Genomic DNA, 17,357 nt, shown 5'->3' with positions numbered 1-17,357 from the left:
TCCATCATAAATTGTCTTCAGTGTTTTTGATTTTAGCCATTCTGACAGGAGTGAGATGGTATCTCAGAGTTGTTTTGATTTGCATTTACCTGATGACTAAGGATATTGCACACTTTTTCAAGTGTCTCTCAGCCATTTTAGTCTCCTCTATTGAGAATTCTCTAGTAGTTCTATAGCCCACTTTTTAATTGGATCATTCACAGCACGGCATGAGGCTCATCCCTGAGAGGTAAACCAGTACAGACAATGTTAATGACTTATGCAGTGAGCAATTGTCCACATGCTAGGCAATACAGGAGAGGCCTGCCATGCACACATCCACCTGTGGAGGAAGGTGTTAGCATAAACATTTCACACTTGGAAACTGGTGTTGGAGAAGCCAAGTGATTAATAATGTGACAGTGAATTCCACAACTTTTCATTACTCTTAGATGTTTATTACTATTAGAGGAGTCATTTTCTATCTATTCGCAACTATCCTGCACTAGTAATATACACACGCCCATGATGGGTTGTGCATGTTTGACAGGTATTATGATAATAAAAACTGTGAGAAACATTTCTTTGCTATTATTAAAGGTAATAACAACACAATAACTGGCAAAATTGAATAAAGGTGAAGTTTTTTATAAATATACTTTTCCAAAAAACTTTGGCAGTGATTATTATTTTTAAAAATCTATTATATTTGTTTTGCAATGAGCATGATTTACTCTTATAAAATGAAAAACCCGCATGGTCTCTCCAGATTCATTTGTTCACAAGTCCACTTGTGATTGTATTTTTAGTCCTGACATTTGTGGAAAGTCAATAGACATCAAGCTTGGTTCTGAACTTCTTGATGGAAAACAGGTCTCTTAAAAGAAAAACTTGGTATGGTAGAGAGGAGCGTGAATAGACCTTCACTGTACTAGTTCTAAGATATAGCTAGAATGGTCTTTGAAGTTAGAAATATATTGACAGAAAGAATGTGACCTGTATTTAAGATCTCCCCCACAGGGATGGTGGTGGTGGTGGAGTGGGGTGACTTAGGAGACACTGGTTACCTCAGCACAGTTCTGACAAAGCCTTCTCAGGCTACATGGTGAATCACACTGCCCTCATCATGAACATAAAGTATGAGGCTCATCAAACAGGCTTCTTCATAAGAGATAATTCATGGACATGGTGTCCAATTACAGAATTCTTTACATGCATCAAACCCAATATTTTCCCTCACTGATTGAGTTCCAGAAAGAAAACATTAATTCTGGGTGCATTTCCATCCACTTGGCTACCAGACGACTAGTAACGTCTTACTCAATAATTATACCATAGCTGGATGAAACCAAATAAAACTAAGGCATTACCACAGCTTCATTAAAGAAAGCTCCTTAATAGGAAGCTGGTGTGTCACCACCATTTTCCATCATATGCAGACTTTTTTCTATGGACTGTAAATGGGTTTCCAAATTCACTTCCCATATACATGTACCTGCAAGTGTGCCACCTGTGTTAATTCCCAGGGAAGAGGTAGAAATATCGTGTCATAGATACTCTCTCGATGGTGGGCATCTGGGTGAATTCACCTGGAACCTCAAATGAATGTTGAACCTGCAGTGATGAAACAAGTCCTTATCAATCTCCTGAGAAGGGAAAATCTTTTGCTGCTTTTTTTTTTAAAGATTTATTTATTACATATACAGCGTTCTGCCTACATACCAGAAGGGAGCACCAGATTGAATTGTAGATGGTTGTGAGCCACCATGTGGTTGCTGGGGATTGAACTCAGGACCTCTGGAAGAGCAGTCAGTGCTCTTAACCTCTGAGCCATCTCTCCAGCCCCTTTTGCTGCTTTTAACAGCAAAAGGGGAAAGGAATGACCCTATATGTTAGGGCTGTGACTGAGCCATGTATCCGAAGGACTGTTTAGCTTTTTCTTGGATACCATGCTGACAGAATGACATATTAAGTTATGAAAAGTGATGAAGCAAGGTGTTCAAATCAAAGGGCTTTGGAAAAACAAATACTGCTTTTATGTGGTATTCTAGAAAATTGTTCTTTAAATAAACTCTAATATAATCTATTTAAATAAATCCAAATGTTTATTTAAATAAATATTTAAATAAATTTAAGTACCAAGTAGCATCAAAATAAAACCATTTATGGCCCTTGGCATATGACTCTTCACAGTTTTTAAGGACATAAAAGATTAAAACCAAACCCCTACCTCTCGAAAAATTTCCTCCAAATGATAATGCCAAGATTACTTTTTGAAGCATTTGATGAGTTTAGAAATGAAGAGAGAGCCACTCTTGCTTACCTTCCAAGAAATATTATCTGCAAATAAAAGCATGGGTATGGTGAAAGATGAGGAGCAGAGGACCCCTGGCATCACAGTTTAGGAACAAAGTGTAACTTGGTGCCTCACAGAAGACAGGAGGCCAACTAGGCTTCCATAATAGACACAGAGCAAAGCTGCACAGACCCTGAATCATAAAACCACATGTTTTTTTTAAATAGGCAAGGCCAAAGTTACAGCCTCCTGCATGCAAGTCTTGTGAAAGAGAAGCCTTCCAGCACCAACTTGAGGTGGAGAATAAGTCCCATCTTGATCAGTCCTTACATCCCTGCTCTTCACCCAACTTGCTTCCTGCTATGAATTTTTGCACGTCTATCCTTTGAACAATCTCCTAAGAAGCCCATTTCCCTGCCATTTGTTCTTAGTTTCTGCTCTTAAAAGAGAGTGACAGTTTTCCAGCTGCCACTTAACCAGCATCTATCTGCTTCTTCCTCCTAGATCTTCTACCAATACCACAAAACAGACCTGCTGTTGTCACCCAAGATTTCCAAATCACTAAATGAAATTCATTGATTGGTCCTCACCTGGTCCATCATTCACATTAGAAGTTTCCAGCTCTGACATAGGCTTACTGATAACTCTGAAATCTATTCTGGTTTTCCTCCTGGAGACCTGATGATCAAGCACACTGACTAGTCTTTCCATCTTTAGTCTTCATGTCTAAGAGTTTTTCATCCTTACTCCAAGATATTTTCTAACACTATTTTCACTTTCCTGTTGCTTTTATTTATCGATAGGATTGTAAAATATTTTTGACAGCTGAAAATGCCCAGATTTAATTTTTCAGGCAGATCTCTTCGGAGAAATATACAATAGTTCAAATCTTTATTAATCATTTCACCCCAAGCTATGCCATTGCCATCTCAAACTTTCTTGCAGCATTCCTTCCCCCCTTTAAAACAGTCACATTTGTCAATAATTTAATTTGTAAAATACCAGAAAATATTTGCAGTGCATCCTTCCACATAGGTTTCTGCTAAATAGAATATAGCATGGTATGAAACAAGATAGTACACTGTTTAGGAAAAGTAAAGATATCCTTTTAAATAAATCCACCATGATCATCTTCTTGGACACTGTATCCCCTCCATATTCCCCATCTTTTCACAATCAAAGCACCTAGGTCAAGGGTCATGCTGATTGCATTACTAATTGCTGGGCCAATGACTCGCTTCACCCCACGTTATCATCATCACCTCTGGGCCACAGATCTGTAATTGCAATCTCACCTTCCTTGCTGCATCCACGCTCACTGTACGGCATTTCATTCATTTCAGAGTTAGATCTCCATCATTTCATTGCTGGAAACTCACCAAATGTGTCACCGTGGAAGATAGTCTAAGACCTGCCCTTATCTGACCACTGCTCCAGTCTCTCTTGATTCTGTGTTTAGAAAACCTTGTCTTTTCTGCCAAGTTTCTGCATATCTCAGTGCCTCCATAGACAGTGTTTATACCATGTAGAAGTCCCCCTCTCTTTCTCTTGAGGTGGATAACCTCTTTGTCCTTAAACCTAATAATTTTCTATAGCATCTAATGTAAGGCACTATTGTTTCTGTTACAATGTGCCCATGCCTCCCCCCTCCCATGCCCCAGTTAATGCCTGTCTTACAAGCTTGAGTTAGCTCAAAATCAGTGTCCACATGTGATTTCCTTGTGGAAATGTGTTTTTTACTAGCCTAATTCTAACACAGGATTTGGAATAAACAATCTTAATGAAATAATTTTGTGTACCGTATTTTATTTCCACCATTAAACAATTTTTCTGTTTTAGATCCCATTTAATTTTTATTTTCTTTTGTCAGTTAAAAGTATAGAATTTTTCTTTTAAATAAAATCTCATTAAAATTGCAATACATAAAACAAATAAAAGCAGGCCTTATCTAGTTGTGGGTGGCCACTGTATGTGCAGCCTTCATTCTCTGGTACACACTAGGAGAATCTGCTAATGTCTGTCAGCTCACATATGGCCACGGATTAGCAGCAGATACATCACCATATTTTATTAGAAAGGTTGCTGACACCTGTATATCAATATCTCCAAGTGATTCCTACATACATTAGATCTTATAATCATAGAGTGTGAATGCAAGGAAGCATGGTTTGTGCAAACTTACTGTCTCAAGATGCCTTACTCTCTAAATCCTTCATGAACCCTGTTGTAGATGACTATATAAAAAGGGTGTTCAGCTACACTGACTGTCAGTTAGCTACTGGGATTGTTCTGTTTCTCTTTCTCGGCTGTATGTTACCTTTATTATACTTTCCCTGTTCCAAGGAGGTCATTGGTCATTTGTTGACTATGTTAATGTGAAGGCAGACATTTCAGAGTTACTCATTTCCAAAAATTAGATTAAAATAATAGGTTACTAGAGTATGTGCTGTGGACCTAGCAGTTTTTACTGGTTGAGATTTGGGAAATGACAGAAAATGTTTTGTATTGATGTGCCATGGATACATTTTAAGAACAAGTCAAAGTGAAATATCATTCCCTTTTTATAGTTAAAATATCTGAATTTTGGGTTCCCCAAAACAGCCTATTTATATTAAAAATTTCTAAGCAAATATAATTATGAAAATCCAAATACTTTAAATATCTCCACTAATGAAAATATCCCAATAATTAGACACAGAATGTTCACTGAAAGCATATTAGCTCAGCTAAGCGTGTTGTATAAAAATACTACTAATGGATCCGGAACATTTGGAGTCACTTACGTGAGGTAGAAGATTTGAATGCAATGAAGTCCTTCTCCACATGGGCCTTTGTCATGCTGCTCTTCCAATTATAGCTCAGCACACTCTCCTCACATGTGTCAGCAGTGGCTATCCCTTTGCTTGTGGATATGCAAACAATTTCATGGTGTCCTAGGAGAGAATGAACTCCTTCAACAAAAGTGACACATGTTTGTGCACGCACGCACACACACACACACACACACACACACACACACACACACACTCCTCAGAGACAAAGTACATCTGCCGCCGTTATGTTCTCATTTGGTACACTGCATGATGATTTTATTGAAAATATCAAGATCTATGAGTGCATATTGTATGTGTGTGGGGTGCATGTACATACATGGGTGCAAGTTATCCTCTGCACACTCAGAGGCCAAAAAGAATTGTATCAGTTGTTTTGCTCTCTCACTCTTCATCTTATTCTCTGGGCAGGATTTCACTGTGGACTTGGAGCTAATCTGGTAGCTAACAAACATCAGTAATCTGCCTGTCTCTACCTCCTGTGGTCCTGGGATTACATGATCACATGCTATGCCTATCTCTACCTGCTGTGGTCCTGGGGTTACATGATCACATGCTATGCCTGTCTCTACCTGCTGTGGTCCTGGGGTTACATGATCACATGCTATGCTTGTCTCTGTCTTCTGTGGTCCTGGGGATATGTGATCACATGTTATGCCTGGCTTTTCACATAGGTTCTTGGGATTTGTTCTTGCACAGTGAGCACTTTTACTCACTGAGTCATCTCCCCAGACCAGAAAATACCAAACTATTAGAGAAACTCCCATTGACCACGACAATACAATACCCATCATGTATAGAACAACAATGTTGACAATGAGATGTTTCTTATTATTCTAGGCTACTTGTTATTACTTTAAAACATAGGACATAAGGTAGTTTCTTTTGGACAGAATGCACCATTAATACTAAAATGTCCCCCTCTTTATATTCTGGAGCCTGACATGTATATGCCAGACTCATAAGGAAGTTCAGAACCACACCCTGGAGCCCGATTCCAACTCACTGCCCCTGCAGGCCTGCACGATGAGTATCTTGGGTTCGTTTCTCAGGCTCCTGCAGTTAGAGTTGTTGAAAATTGTGAAAATGGTGTCATCATGAAGAACATCTGGCTCTTTGTCCCTGTGCTTCACCCCACAGATTCCTTCCAGGATGTCGTGGGACATGAAAACCAGGAATGTGCTGTCAGAGGACCGGTGCTCTAGACGGCCAGAAAACTGCATTAATTCTGTCTCCATTTCCGGAAAAGAGTCTAGAGTCACTCTCAGTAGCAGAGGACATTCACAGAAAATAATAACTTCTAGAGTTAAGTGATTTGTGCAGAGTTGTAAGAGAAAACTACATTTTTCTGTTTTACATAGTTTATAGTATGCATTTCAAGAGAATCTTGGATTTCTAAAGACTCTGAGAGATGGAATATAATCAAAACCAACTCTATTAAAATTAGGTTTTGGGAAACTCTCATTGAAAGAAGGGACAGACAAAAATATGTTGATAAAAATTAAAAATATGAAATTTCTTGGTACCAAAAAATAATCATCAAGTTTCACATTCTTTTTTTTAATTACACTTTTTTATTAAGTTTTACATTCTTAACCAAATTTACCCAGGTTGCTTTAGACAAAACCGAGACTACAAAAGCTTATATAACTCTTAATAATTAGACATTTTGTTCTTATATTTTTAAAGTATCGTGTGTTTATTCTTGTCTCTCTTAGAATGGCAGGTAATAGAAACAGTCAGACCGACTCTTAAGAAAGACCCCATCTTGTTGAGATAACGTTGCACAGGTATTCTGCAAATAGTCTCTTACACTATACTTTGGAGACAGTAGAAACCCAGGAAATCCTATCCTGGAGCAGATGTAATTCCTGTACTCTGACATATTTGCTCTTGTTGTTACCAAAGGAGGGACTGAAAATAGTTCAGGGAAGGTTGGCCTGCTCTCTAGGGCCATTACCTGATCTGTAAGGTTTTCCTTTATCACCACTGAGTATCCAAGGCTTTGAAGTAGCTCTTGCATGTTCAAAATATCAACCTCAGCATCATCTCGATCAAAAATGTAGTCAAACTTTTTGTTACAGATGATGAGAGCCAAGCGTGTTCTGTCTCCATCACTGGATATATCTGCAGTCAACAGACACAGAGTGATTTAATCACGTGCCCTCCTCATGCCTCCAAAATCTTAACAAAGCTGACAAAAATAGCTATAGTGAACAGACTGTTGCTGATGGGGGTTATGTTCCGCTGGTGACATGATAGGATCTGAGACTGAAAACATGTGTGTCGTTTGTCTGACCTGAAGAAACGTGCTGTCTCCTTGCCCCTCTCTCTTCTTGATTTTTTTTAAAAATGTGTTTGACTCCACAAACAATGCTAATTTTAACACAGGGATGTAAAAGGGAAGTTTAAAGTATGAAAGGAAAGTGAATATATTCAAAGATATTAAAATAGAACACAAAATAAAACAAAGGTGTAAAAGGGGTAGGAAGTGTCACTATGAAATATGATGGAAAGGGAGGAAAGGAAAGAAAGGCCAAGTGGAAGGTGAGACTTGGAGGACTGAAAGTTGTCTTTAAACCTTTCGCTGGCCTTCTGTTTTAAATCTTAGCAAGAAGGGATAATTATATTCTCAGTCAGAGAAATCTATTCATTATATCTCTCACTTTAATTTTTATTTTTTTGCTGATTTATGGTACGCAAGCTGGGATGAAACAAACAGCTTACACACAAAGCATTTGTTAATATTCACAAATGCTTGAAACACATTTCAGTGATTGGTGTCAATTTCTGAGGATGACTGGGATGAGCATTGGGTCTACCATTTGATTGAATTTTTCAGGAATGACAACTCCTAATTAAAGCAACACACACACACACACACACACACACAGGCACACACGCACGCACACACACACCTGTCATAACACTCCTTTTGCACTGAATACATTTGCTAGGCTGTTCACCTCTGACTCTGAACCTACAGCTTTACTTATTTCACTCCTAGTTTCCTACTTCACAGTCAGATCTTAGCCTTCCATATGGACCTGTGACATGGCAAGGTCATTCTTGTCTCAGGACTTCTATCCAGGCTTCCTGTTTTGCTCAACAGTTTTGCACGATTCCCTTCACAGCTTTAAGTTATATGCTAGCGTATCTTCTCAGTGGGGGTGTGCTTGGTTAAACATCTGAGTGCATATCCTTCTTACATGATTATTGTATATCACTACTCACTAAATTATAATCTCAGTGGGAAGGGAATCTTGACCTTGAGCTATTTTTCTTGGTGCTATACAAACCAAATATCGACAACAGTAGTTTGATATTTCACTTAATATAAGGCATAAGCATAAAAACATCAACATAAAAACAATCATAAAAATAAAAGTTTTTATTCCTTAGTTTGTCAAGAACTTCTGAAGATAAAGCAGCCAATCAAGACTATCACTACTCCTTATATACAAGTGTAATTCCTCAATAAACCCCAAGAGTTAATCAGTTTGATGAACACAAGGAATGTGTGACTCATACCATGTTATGTTATCATGTGTATTATATAAATTATAAAACACAGTAAACTTGCAAACTTAATCAATCTTCTTTGTGCTAATAGTTTCTGAAATCTTAAGTGTTTATAAATGTAAAGTTATTACTAGCAGCATTTAAAAATGTGAGCCTTGAGGACATAAGTTAGTGATAATGACAGCCTTGCTGCATGACCTTCTTGACTGCTATCCTAACCCTGCAGCCAATAAAGGCTTTTAAAATCCACTTTATCACAAATAGCATATGTATACAGTTTGGGATTGATATTACCTTTCATTATTAGATTTGATGCATGGGCCACTCCAGCATCTTCCTCCATTTCTTCTTCTTTTTCTTTTATGGCTTCTGCAGAGAAGTGGAGAACAAGGATTTGAAGAGCTTTCTAGTTGTGGAGGTGTAGAAAACCCAAACATTCTAAACAAGGCTCAGTGAAATGGTCTCTTCTGTAATGCAGGGAACCTGTAACCCCACCCTGTAGTGATAAGCAAGATCCCATGAATCAAAGGGTTTGGTGCCTTTACTCATCAGAGAGAAAGTGGATGTGTGCTCCGATAAAGTTTGTTCTTCATCTTTGCTGTCTTTAATTCTATTTTCAGAGTCTGGAGAAAGGAGGAATATCAGTGCTCTTTGTTCCAAAGACATTTTCTTGTTTATGTGTTTTTTTTAAAGATCCATATGGTTATACAATACATTTTGGCCAGACCTATCCACCACTCCTGTGAGACCAAAGTTAAGACTTCTATTTGCAGTTAAGGTAGGTAAGGAATAACTTAAGAAATCTATTTGTAACTAAGAATTAGTTCCTCCTTCTTAGGTCTGATTTAAGAAGCAAAAGATGTTTCTCAACCTACACTAAACCTGTGACTCCATTCATATGATGTATATCCCCATATAAGCGCCTACTATCTCACCATTTATCTCTACTATGAAAGGAATCACAAGAGACCAATAGGGGTGCTCTCTCAAATCTTGACTTAGGGTGAGACAGTCACTGACCAGCCCTAGTTATACCCCAAAATATGGATTGATTTTATTGGACAGTAGTGGATTTGGTCCTTCTTCCTTGAGATTCTCAGGTTTAATCTCTCTTTCACTACTGCTCATTTCCCCATTCCTTTCCCCTCCATAGTCATGCCCTTGTTTTGCTTTTTATATTGTGTTATTATTAACCCTGAGTATAAATAATGTGCCACTTTGCACATGGGTGTATGGCCATCCACTAGATATGAACAACCATTGGCCATGCACCTAGTGCAAAGTGACTGTCTCTCCCTAAGCAGTTATCTACTGTTGTCATTTCTAAGAATGAAAATGTGTAAGACCACAGTTCCCTGGTTCTTTACTGGGATATGAATATTGAGATCAAATGGTTTATGTGGTGCTCTGGAGCATGGGAGCAGTTACCTGATTGAGAAGATGATGTAGATATTTTCCGAGATTCATCATCCTCATCATCAGAATGAAATTCTGAAACAATACGAACAGTACGTTTTGCAGGGATGTAAGTAAATATCTGGGCCCTGTCACAGCACTGCTAAGTAAATCATGATGTTGCTCTCTGAAACATGGAGGTTCCATCTGTTCCCAAGGTTCACATTTGCTTATGTGCTCTCTTCCAAAGAAAAAGAGTAGGCATTTCTTCTATGAAGCAAGAACTTTTCTCTTCTGCGATTATTATACAAATACAGATTTAGCCAAAATCTATAACCAGGGTTTCTCTATAATAGAAATTATTTTTACATAAAGAGGTAGCCTTTGTACAACAAAAATAACATAGAAGAAAACATCAGGAACTTGAGATACACATTTTCTGCATCACTTGCTGGGTTAGGATCTGTGGACGTGCAGAACAAGCACCACTTATCACCTTGTGCTAAGTATTTAATGGAGCACATGAACACTCACTGCTCTTCAGTGATTGACATTGTCCAGCCAAAATAGAAAACCTGAAGTGTGAAGGAGACAACTACATACACAAAACTCACAATATTTACTGTTTTTAAGTAAATAAATATTTCACTAGTCTTCAAATTTATGGTTTTTTGTTTGTCTTATTTTTCCCAGTAGAAATTAAGGTGAAGCTTTCTTCTTTGGAATTAAGCCATAGCTGAGAGAGGAGTGGGGACTTCTCCAGTCCCCCATTCAAAAGTCTTTATTTAAGAATAAGTCTAAATTTCTGTGAGTAACCAGAAACTTAGATCACTATAGATGTTGTCTCCTAACCCAACATGACTTAATGCTTTCTGAGCACGTGCCATCTGTCAGATGCCACCCCTTACAAGATCAATATGTATTCATGAATAAAGCAACCAAAGGCTCCGGCCTTATGCACGCCATGTTCTGGAGAGGGAAACGCAATAAGGGAATGGATATGTAGATTCGATGGGGGTAATTGGTGGTACAACTGTTAAACCAATAATGAAATATGCAGGAGTACAAAAGTAGTTAGGGTGGAAAGGAGGTTTGTTAATCTGTTAAACAAATAGACAAGCAACATCCTGAGGAATGTGGGTAGGTTAGGCTTCCCTCGAAAAGAGGAGAAATGAAGATAAAAGCCTCATGGGCAATAGAAGAAGAGTGGGATGATGGCGCTTTGGCCAGAACTACTCACTTAAACTCAGCTGCTCCTTGGAACTGACAATGTGGCCTGCAAATATTTTGTTTGCCATTTCTGTTTTCTCAAAGATATTCTCAACCTTGCTCTCAGTGTGGTTGAGAAGGAAGCTCACGCCTTTCCGTGTTCTCAGTCTCCATTAACACATTCTTTTCTACCAAGTCATCAAAAACTCTTGGTCTTGTAGATTGGATCTCTTTCAAATGTCCTCTTGCCTGTGAAAATTATAGCATTTAATCATGGAAAGAAATTTAGATATCTGTTCCCACAATTGCAGCTTTCACATTTTAAGACACATAAGAATCACCTACATAGCTAAATAAACAGGACTCCCTGAATTGAATTCTTGGAAATTCTGCTTAATACATCAGGACGAGACCCATGTGGTTTTTCATAATTGTTTGTTTTATTTATTGAGATGTCTGAGTGACTTGTTTTTGTCTAAGAAGCACACAGCATCTGTCTTGTCCAACACTCTTCAAGTTTATACAGGAGGAAACTGAGGTTGCTAGGAGAGAAAACTCCATTAAGCAATTTGGTAATAGATATCTGATACCTGGCATTTCTGTCTATCACCCATGGTCCTCCCACTTTTGCTCCTGTTTCTTAATAACTTCAAAAGGCATTGTATTCCATATACGGGATAGTGAGGTGTGAACATGTAGCAGCTAGAGTGTCACTCATTCTGTTTATATTGCCAGGACTGTATAGAGATGGAGAAATCAAGCTAGTTGGCTTGCTTGCTGCTGCAAGCATTTTGATGGCGACTAAAATGATGGAGAACATGCAAGTCGTTGTTCAGTCCTACAGCTTTTTGCCCTCACAGCAGAACACCCACAGAGCTGGGGAGAGCTTTAAGTCAGGAATCAAAAGGCAAGCCTTAACCCACAGGAAAATACTGAAATGATGGGTCTGGGTCTGTTACATTTTCCTCTTTTTTACAGCAGCTGTAAAATACTAAATTAGGGCCTCTGAGTGTTTGCATGCTCCCGTTGCAATGTGGGCTGCCAAAACCCCTCCACTGTCAGACTGAAACAACTCCATTCCTACGAAGTCCCTCCACACCGTTATTTCTTCTCCTGGAAACCCATATGTAACTCCCTGAATACAACATTAAACAAAGAAAGGACTCACCTGCCATGGCTGTGCAGGCTTCCTGGGCATAAGAAGCAATGAAAGTGAAAGCATTCTCAGAACCAGTTGCCTTTCCTTTGCAGAAACATTCCAATGGTGCTGTCTCACTGGGAAACTCCAGCCTGGCAAATTTTCTTGCTCCTTGTCCAGAACATGAATCAGGGAATTACTTTGGTATGCAATGCTTCCGCTTGACATAACAAAGTTTTCTGGCTGAAAATGCATATTCACATACAGATACATTCTGAGTCCAGTCTGTGTTTCAGCACAATTTCAAAATGCACTGTGACCTCTGTTTTTCTCAGTGCCTCCGTGGGCCTTTGCACAGGTAAGAAACCTGACAGCAGTGGCACCTCTCAGCTCCAGAGGAAAGATATGCTGGTGTCTGTCAAACCTTGATGCTGATACCACCAACTCCAACCCAAGTAAGTAACCTTCTCTCTGAGTCAGCATGTTTATTTGCCAATTTTGTATATTATTTATCTGGAGGTACAAGCAGGTGTTTTTGGTTGTAAATTGTAAAAGAGAGTCTTTCACTCTAGCTTTCAAGAATTTATAGATAAATGATGGCAGTAAAAGTTAAATAATGGGAATGTTTATAAAATAGAAAAGAATGTTACACAGCTGCTTTATTTTCATGATGCAATGGGCTACATGCTACCTGCCTTCCTTGTGAATGTTTTCAGGTTCTTTGTAAAGTACTCAACAAAATTCTAATGCTGCTGACTCCTGACACCAGCCTTCTTGTAGTCCCTCGATCTATTGACCTCAGGAGTTGATGGGTGTGGCTAACACATCACCCTCAAAGAACTATGTGCAGTTTCAGATCCTGACTTCACAAAACCTTGTACACTTTTACAGCTTGGACACGTGAACACTCAGGCAGATTACCTGGTGACTCCAGGAAAAGGAGAGCTTGCCCATTTCTTAGCAGAGCAGGAAGAAGAGAAAGGAGAAGACAGTTGGAATTCTCCTTTTCTCTGTTTTACTCACTTCAGGAGCTCTGAATGAAAGGAGCCACATTCAGGCCCACTCTCCCTCCTGTTCCACAGTCAGTCCTCTCCAGAAACTCCCTCTCAGTCATCACTCTCTCAAGGATGGCCCAAGCCTCTTTCTCTCTCTGTCTCTGTCTGTCTGTCTGTCTGTCTGTCTGTCTGTCTGTCTCTTTCTCTCTCCCTCTTCCCCCTCTCTCTTTTCTTTGATTTTTTGAGACAGGGTTTCTCTGTGTAGCATTGGAGCCTATCCTGGCACTCACTCTGTAGACCAGGCTGACCTCGAACTCGCAGAGATCCACCTGTCTCTGGCCCCCTAAGGACTGGGAGTAAAGGTGTGCACCACCAACACCTGGCCACAAGCCTTTCTTAATCCAATCAAATCAAGAATCAAAAAGTTACCACAAAGACAGTGTCATACAATAGTATCAGAAATCAATTAACTTGTTCTTTAAAACTTCATAATGAATAGCATATATTCTGATAAATCGAAAACTATCAAGTTTGGTAGACTATAACTTCAAAATGTTTGTCAAACTAGTACATCCAAAATTCAATGAATAGCAAAGTATAGAGAAGCTTAGAATTAAAATAAGATCTTCCAATTTGCCTCTGTTCTGTATTTTAGATACAAATTCCCTAAGCTATTTGTTTTTTGAAGAGTGTAAAATTTTTTAAATTAGTTTTATACAGAATGAATTGTAGCTATTCATCTATTTTCACTCCCTATTCCCCACTCTTATCCCCATGTCTCTCCTGCTGAAGACTTTCTCAATAAGTCCCCTCCTGTCATGTTCCCTTTCTATGAGTATCCCAGTGTGTTTTATTAGTTTCTCTCCTGATCACTGGTGGGAGATTATTTAATGGAAGTTTAGCAGTGGTTATACCACTGAGAAGTTGACAACCCCTCTTCAAAGAACCCCAGCTGTCAACAGTCCTTCAGGGAGGACCTCTCCTCTACCCATGATAAAATGTTGATGGGTTCAATCGTGAGCCTGAATTGTAAGATAGCTACAGTTGTAGTGAGTTCAGCTAAGATAGTCACAAGTACAGGGAGTTCATGTAAGATAGTCACAGTTTTAGTGAGTTCATGTAAAATAGTCACAGTTCTAGTGAGTTCATGTAAGATAGTGACAACCATAGTTAGTTCATGTAAGATAGTAACAATTGTAGTAAATTCATGTAAGATAGTCACACCCACAGTGAATTCATGTGAGATAGCCACAGTTGTAGTGACTTCATTCAAGATAGAACTACAATGACTTCATGCAGTATATCCCCCCACAATGAGTTCATGAAACATAGTCATACTAAAGTAAGTTCATGTAAGGTAGTCACAGCCATGTAGCAGCTTTCGCTTGAGAAAAGAGCAATGAGTTCCTATGTTCAAATTGTTTCTAGGACTCAGGCTTGGGGTGTGGTGCTCCCCAATTTTAGCCTAGGCCTTCCTATCTCAGATGATCTAATCAACAAAATGCTGCACCCATATAGTCAGATATTTGTCTCCAACATGAGTCTAGATTCTGTAAAGTTGACTGTTAAAGCCAACCATCACAGTCACCGTTTTCATCATACTGTGAGAACTAACTTTTCCAGTACCATGGACATCATATGAGCCACAACATTAGATACTACAATTAGTTTCTCTCCAACATTATTAGTTTAATTTAAATATTATTCTCCATTAAAGAAACCAAGAGACATATTATTTGCCTTATTTTATTTAAACACACAATTAAATACATGTATGCTATGTTTTTGTAAAATGATTTTTGTTCTTTCTATGATAAAATCTCAATATAATTCTCAGATTGATCTTGAATTCACAATTATCTTTTCCTCAGCTTCCCTAGTTTTGGGATTGTAGGTTTACAACATGATCCTTGGTCAAAATCACCTCTTCAGGATGATGAAAGGAGTTTCAGTTGCCTGTGGTTTCTGCAGAGGAGACAAGGAACAGATGGTGATCATGTTCATGCCATAGAGAATCCATCCCATCACTCATCATGTGTCATCAAACATGTTAAAATAGGGTTAATATAGCGAAAGAGGACATCCTACCAAAAGCAATCTATAGGTTCAATGTAATAGCCACTATAGTTCAAACACAATTCTTCACAGATATGGAAAGGATAATCTTCAGTTTCATATGGAAACACACACACACAAACACACACACACACACACACACACATACACACTCACTCACATGCAATGCAGGATGACTAACACAGTCCTGAAATATAAAAGAACTGCAGATTCATTACAGATCTATTCTAAATCTTAAGTTACATCACAAAACTGTATAAATAGAAATGTCATACTATTGGCTAAAGAAGTCATGCTGATAAATGGAGTCTAACTGGATATCCATACACATGATGTTTCTTAAATAAATAAAAAAGCAGAAAAACACACTGGAAAAAAGAAGAATCTGCTACAAATGGTGATTTTCAAATTGAATGACTGCATGCAGAATGTTTGTATACTTACTACTCTGCACAAAACTCTACCCAAAATGGATCAAGATCTCAACATAGAACCAGTTACAGTGACTTGATAGAGGACAAAGTGGGGAATTTCCTTGAACTCATTGGCGAAGGACTTTCTGAACAGAACACATTGAGTACCACAAGCAGCCACATCAACATTTAACAAATGGGACCTCATGACATGGCTGAGAAGTTCCTACATGAAAAAGGACACTGTCATTCAGATAAAGTAACATCTTAAAGAATTGAAAAAAATGATTTTTTTATCAACTATACATCTGATAGACAGTTAATATACAAAATGTTATCCAAAATTGTCCTGGGCCTACAAGATATGCTAGTGCAATGGTGCCTTAATTTTGTGGCATAACAAACGAACAGCTCACTTGACTGCAATACCACTCCACAAAATAGAGCTCATTCCTGACACTTCTTGGGTGACCAAAACCCTGAGACTAGTTTGAGGTTATCAAATTTACCTCCACAAAATATTTTCAAAAAGAACACCTGAAAATTTACAAATTACACAAATCAGCTATAAGGCACCTTAAGGTTACCATGGTTACCATGACTGGATAAAGAAAATGTGGTGTTTATACACAATTGATAACTATATAACCATACAAAGTAATAACATCCTGAAATCTGAAGGAAAATAGTTTTCAATTTAAATCCTCAGATTAAGCAAAAAGAACCAGTCACAGAATGAAGATTGTGAAATGCTGTTTCACATATTCATATATTGGAAATTGAATAAAAGTATACAAAATGTGATCTGAAAATATAAACATGTTCTTAAGGGAATAAAAGAGGGCTGGGACACAAAGGAAATTAAGGGGCAAGAAACAAGGCAGAATGAGTCAGCAGAAATGAGTGTGGAAATGTCAAGGCATGTGTGAGGGCACACTGTAAGTTACATTTACTGGTACAGTCCCTGCATAAAATATAAACTTACATACAAAACTCAGCAGGCCACTATGGCCATATGTAATTATAACCTGTTATTTTACCATGTCCTAAATGGATAATGTAATTGGTTCATTATATTTTTATGCTTTCATATGTGCTTTGACTATTCTATATCACACTCACCCTCTTTTTCCATCTCCCTCCTCCTGATCCACACCCTTTTCTGAAATAGTGCCACTTGCACTTTTGTGTCCTGTTAGCTTTTAATCGAGATTCAGCATATAAGCAAAACCATACTGCCTTTCTCAATGCAGCTTGTTTTGCTTAACACAATGACTCCCCAGTTCAACCCATTTTCTTTCAAAAAAATAAGGTTGAATCTTCATTATCTGTAGCATTCATTTATCAATGAATACCTGTGTTGATGCCACAACTTGGCTATGATGAGTCGTGAAATAATATATGGGTGCATGTGTATGCCGAGTGCATTTTTTTCCTTTGAGTTTTGCTGTTAATCTTCAGCTCACCAAGAACTAATAGTAATCTCCTGCCTTAGTCTTTGGA

At 38.3% G+C, this 17,357-nt stretch overlaps 2 protein-coding genes across 2 annotated transcripts in view; both read right to left on the bottom strand.

Moving 5' to 3' along the window:
• Positions 1 to 530: 530 nt before the first annotated feature.
• LOC101828435 (caspase-12-like) overlaps positions 531 to 17,357 on the bottom strand; it is a 21,001-nt gene continuing 4,174 nt past the window's right edge. The window contains 12 exon segments of the mRNA XM_040734722.1: positions 531 to 1,593; positions 2,210 to 2,319; positions 5,059 to 5,208; positions 6,113 to 6,348; positions 7,068 to 7,215; positions 7,218 to 7,233; positions 7,406 to 7,482; positions 8,923 to 8,997; positions 10,057 to 10,119; positions 11,264 to 11,403; positions 11,405 to 11,481; positions 12,401 to 12,422. Of these exon segments, the coding sequence (XP_040590656.1) occupies positions 1,495 to 1,593; positions 2,210 to 2,319; positions 5,059 to 5,208; positions 6,113 to 6,348; positions 7,068 to 7,215; positions 7,218 to 7,233; positions 7,406 to 7,482; positions 8,923 to 8,997; positions 10,057 to 10,119; positions 11,264 to 11,403; positions 11,405 to 11,481; positions 12,401 to 12,422 (1,213 nt within the window). The 3' untranslated portion in view covers positions 531 to 1,494.
• The window catches only part of LOC101833858 (caspase-1), a 24,496-nt gene continuing 22,236 nt past the window's right edge, over positions 15,098 to 17,357 (bottom strand). Inside the window, exon 10 of the mRNA XM_040734747.1 lies at positions 15,098 to 15,330. The gene's annotated coding sequence lies outside the window, so the exon portion shown is untranslated. The remainder of the gene's footprint in view (positions 15,331 to 17,357) is intronic.

This window comes from Mesocricetus auratus, unplaced genomic scaffold (assembly GCF_017639785.1).
Source record: "Mesocricetus auratus isolate SY011 unplaced genomic scaffold, BCM_Maur_2.0 Super-Scaffold_100040, whole genome shotgun sequence".
Taxonomy (NCBI): Eukaryota; Metazoa; Chordata; class Mammalia; order Rodentia; family Cricetidae; genus Mesocricetus; species Mesocricetus auratus.
Note: the sequence above shows the minus strand (reverse complement) of the source record. Positions and strands in the feature narration are given on the sequence as shown.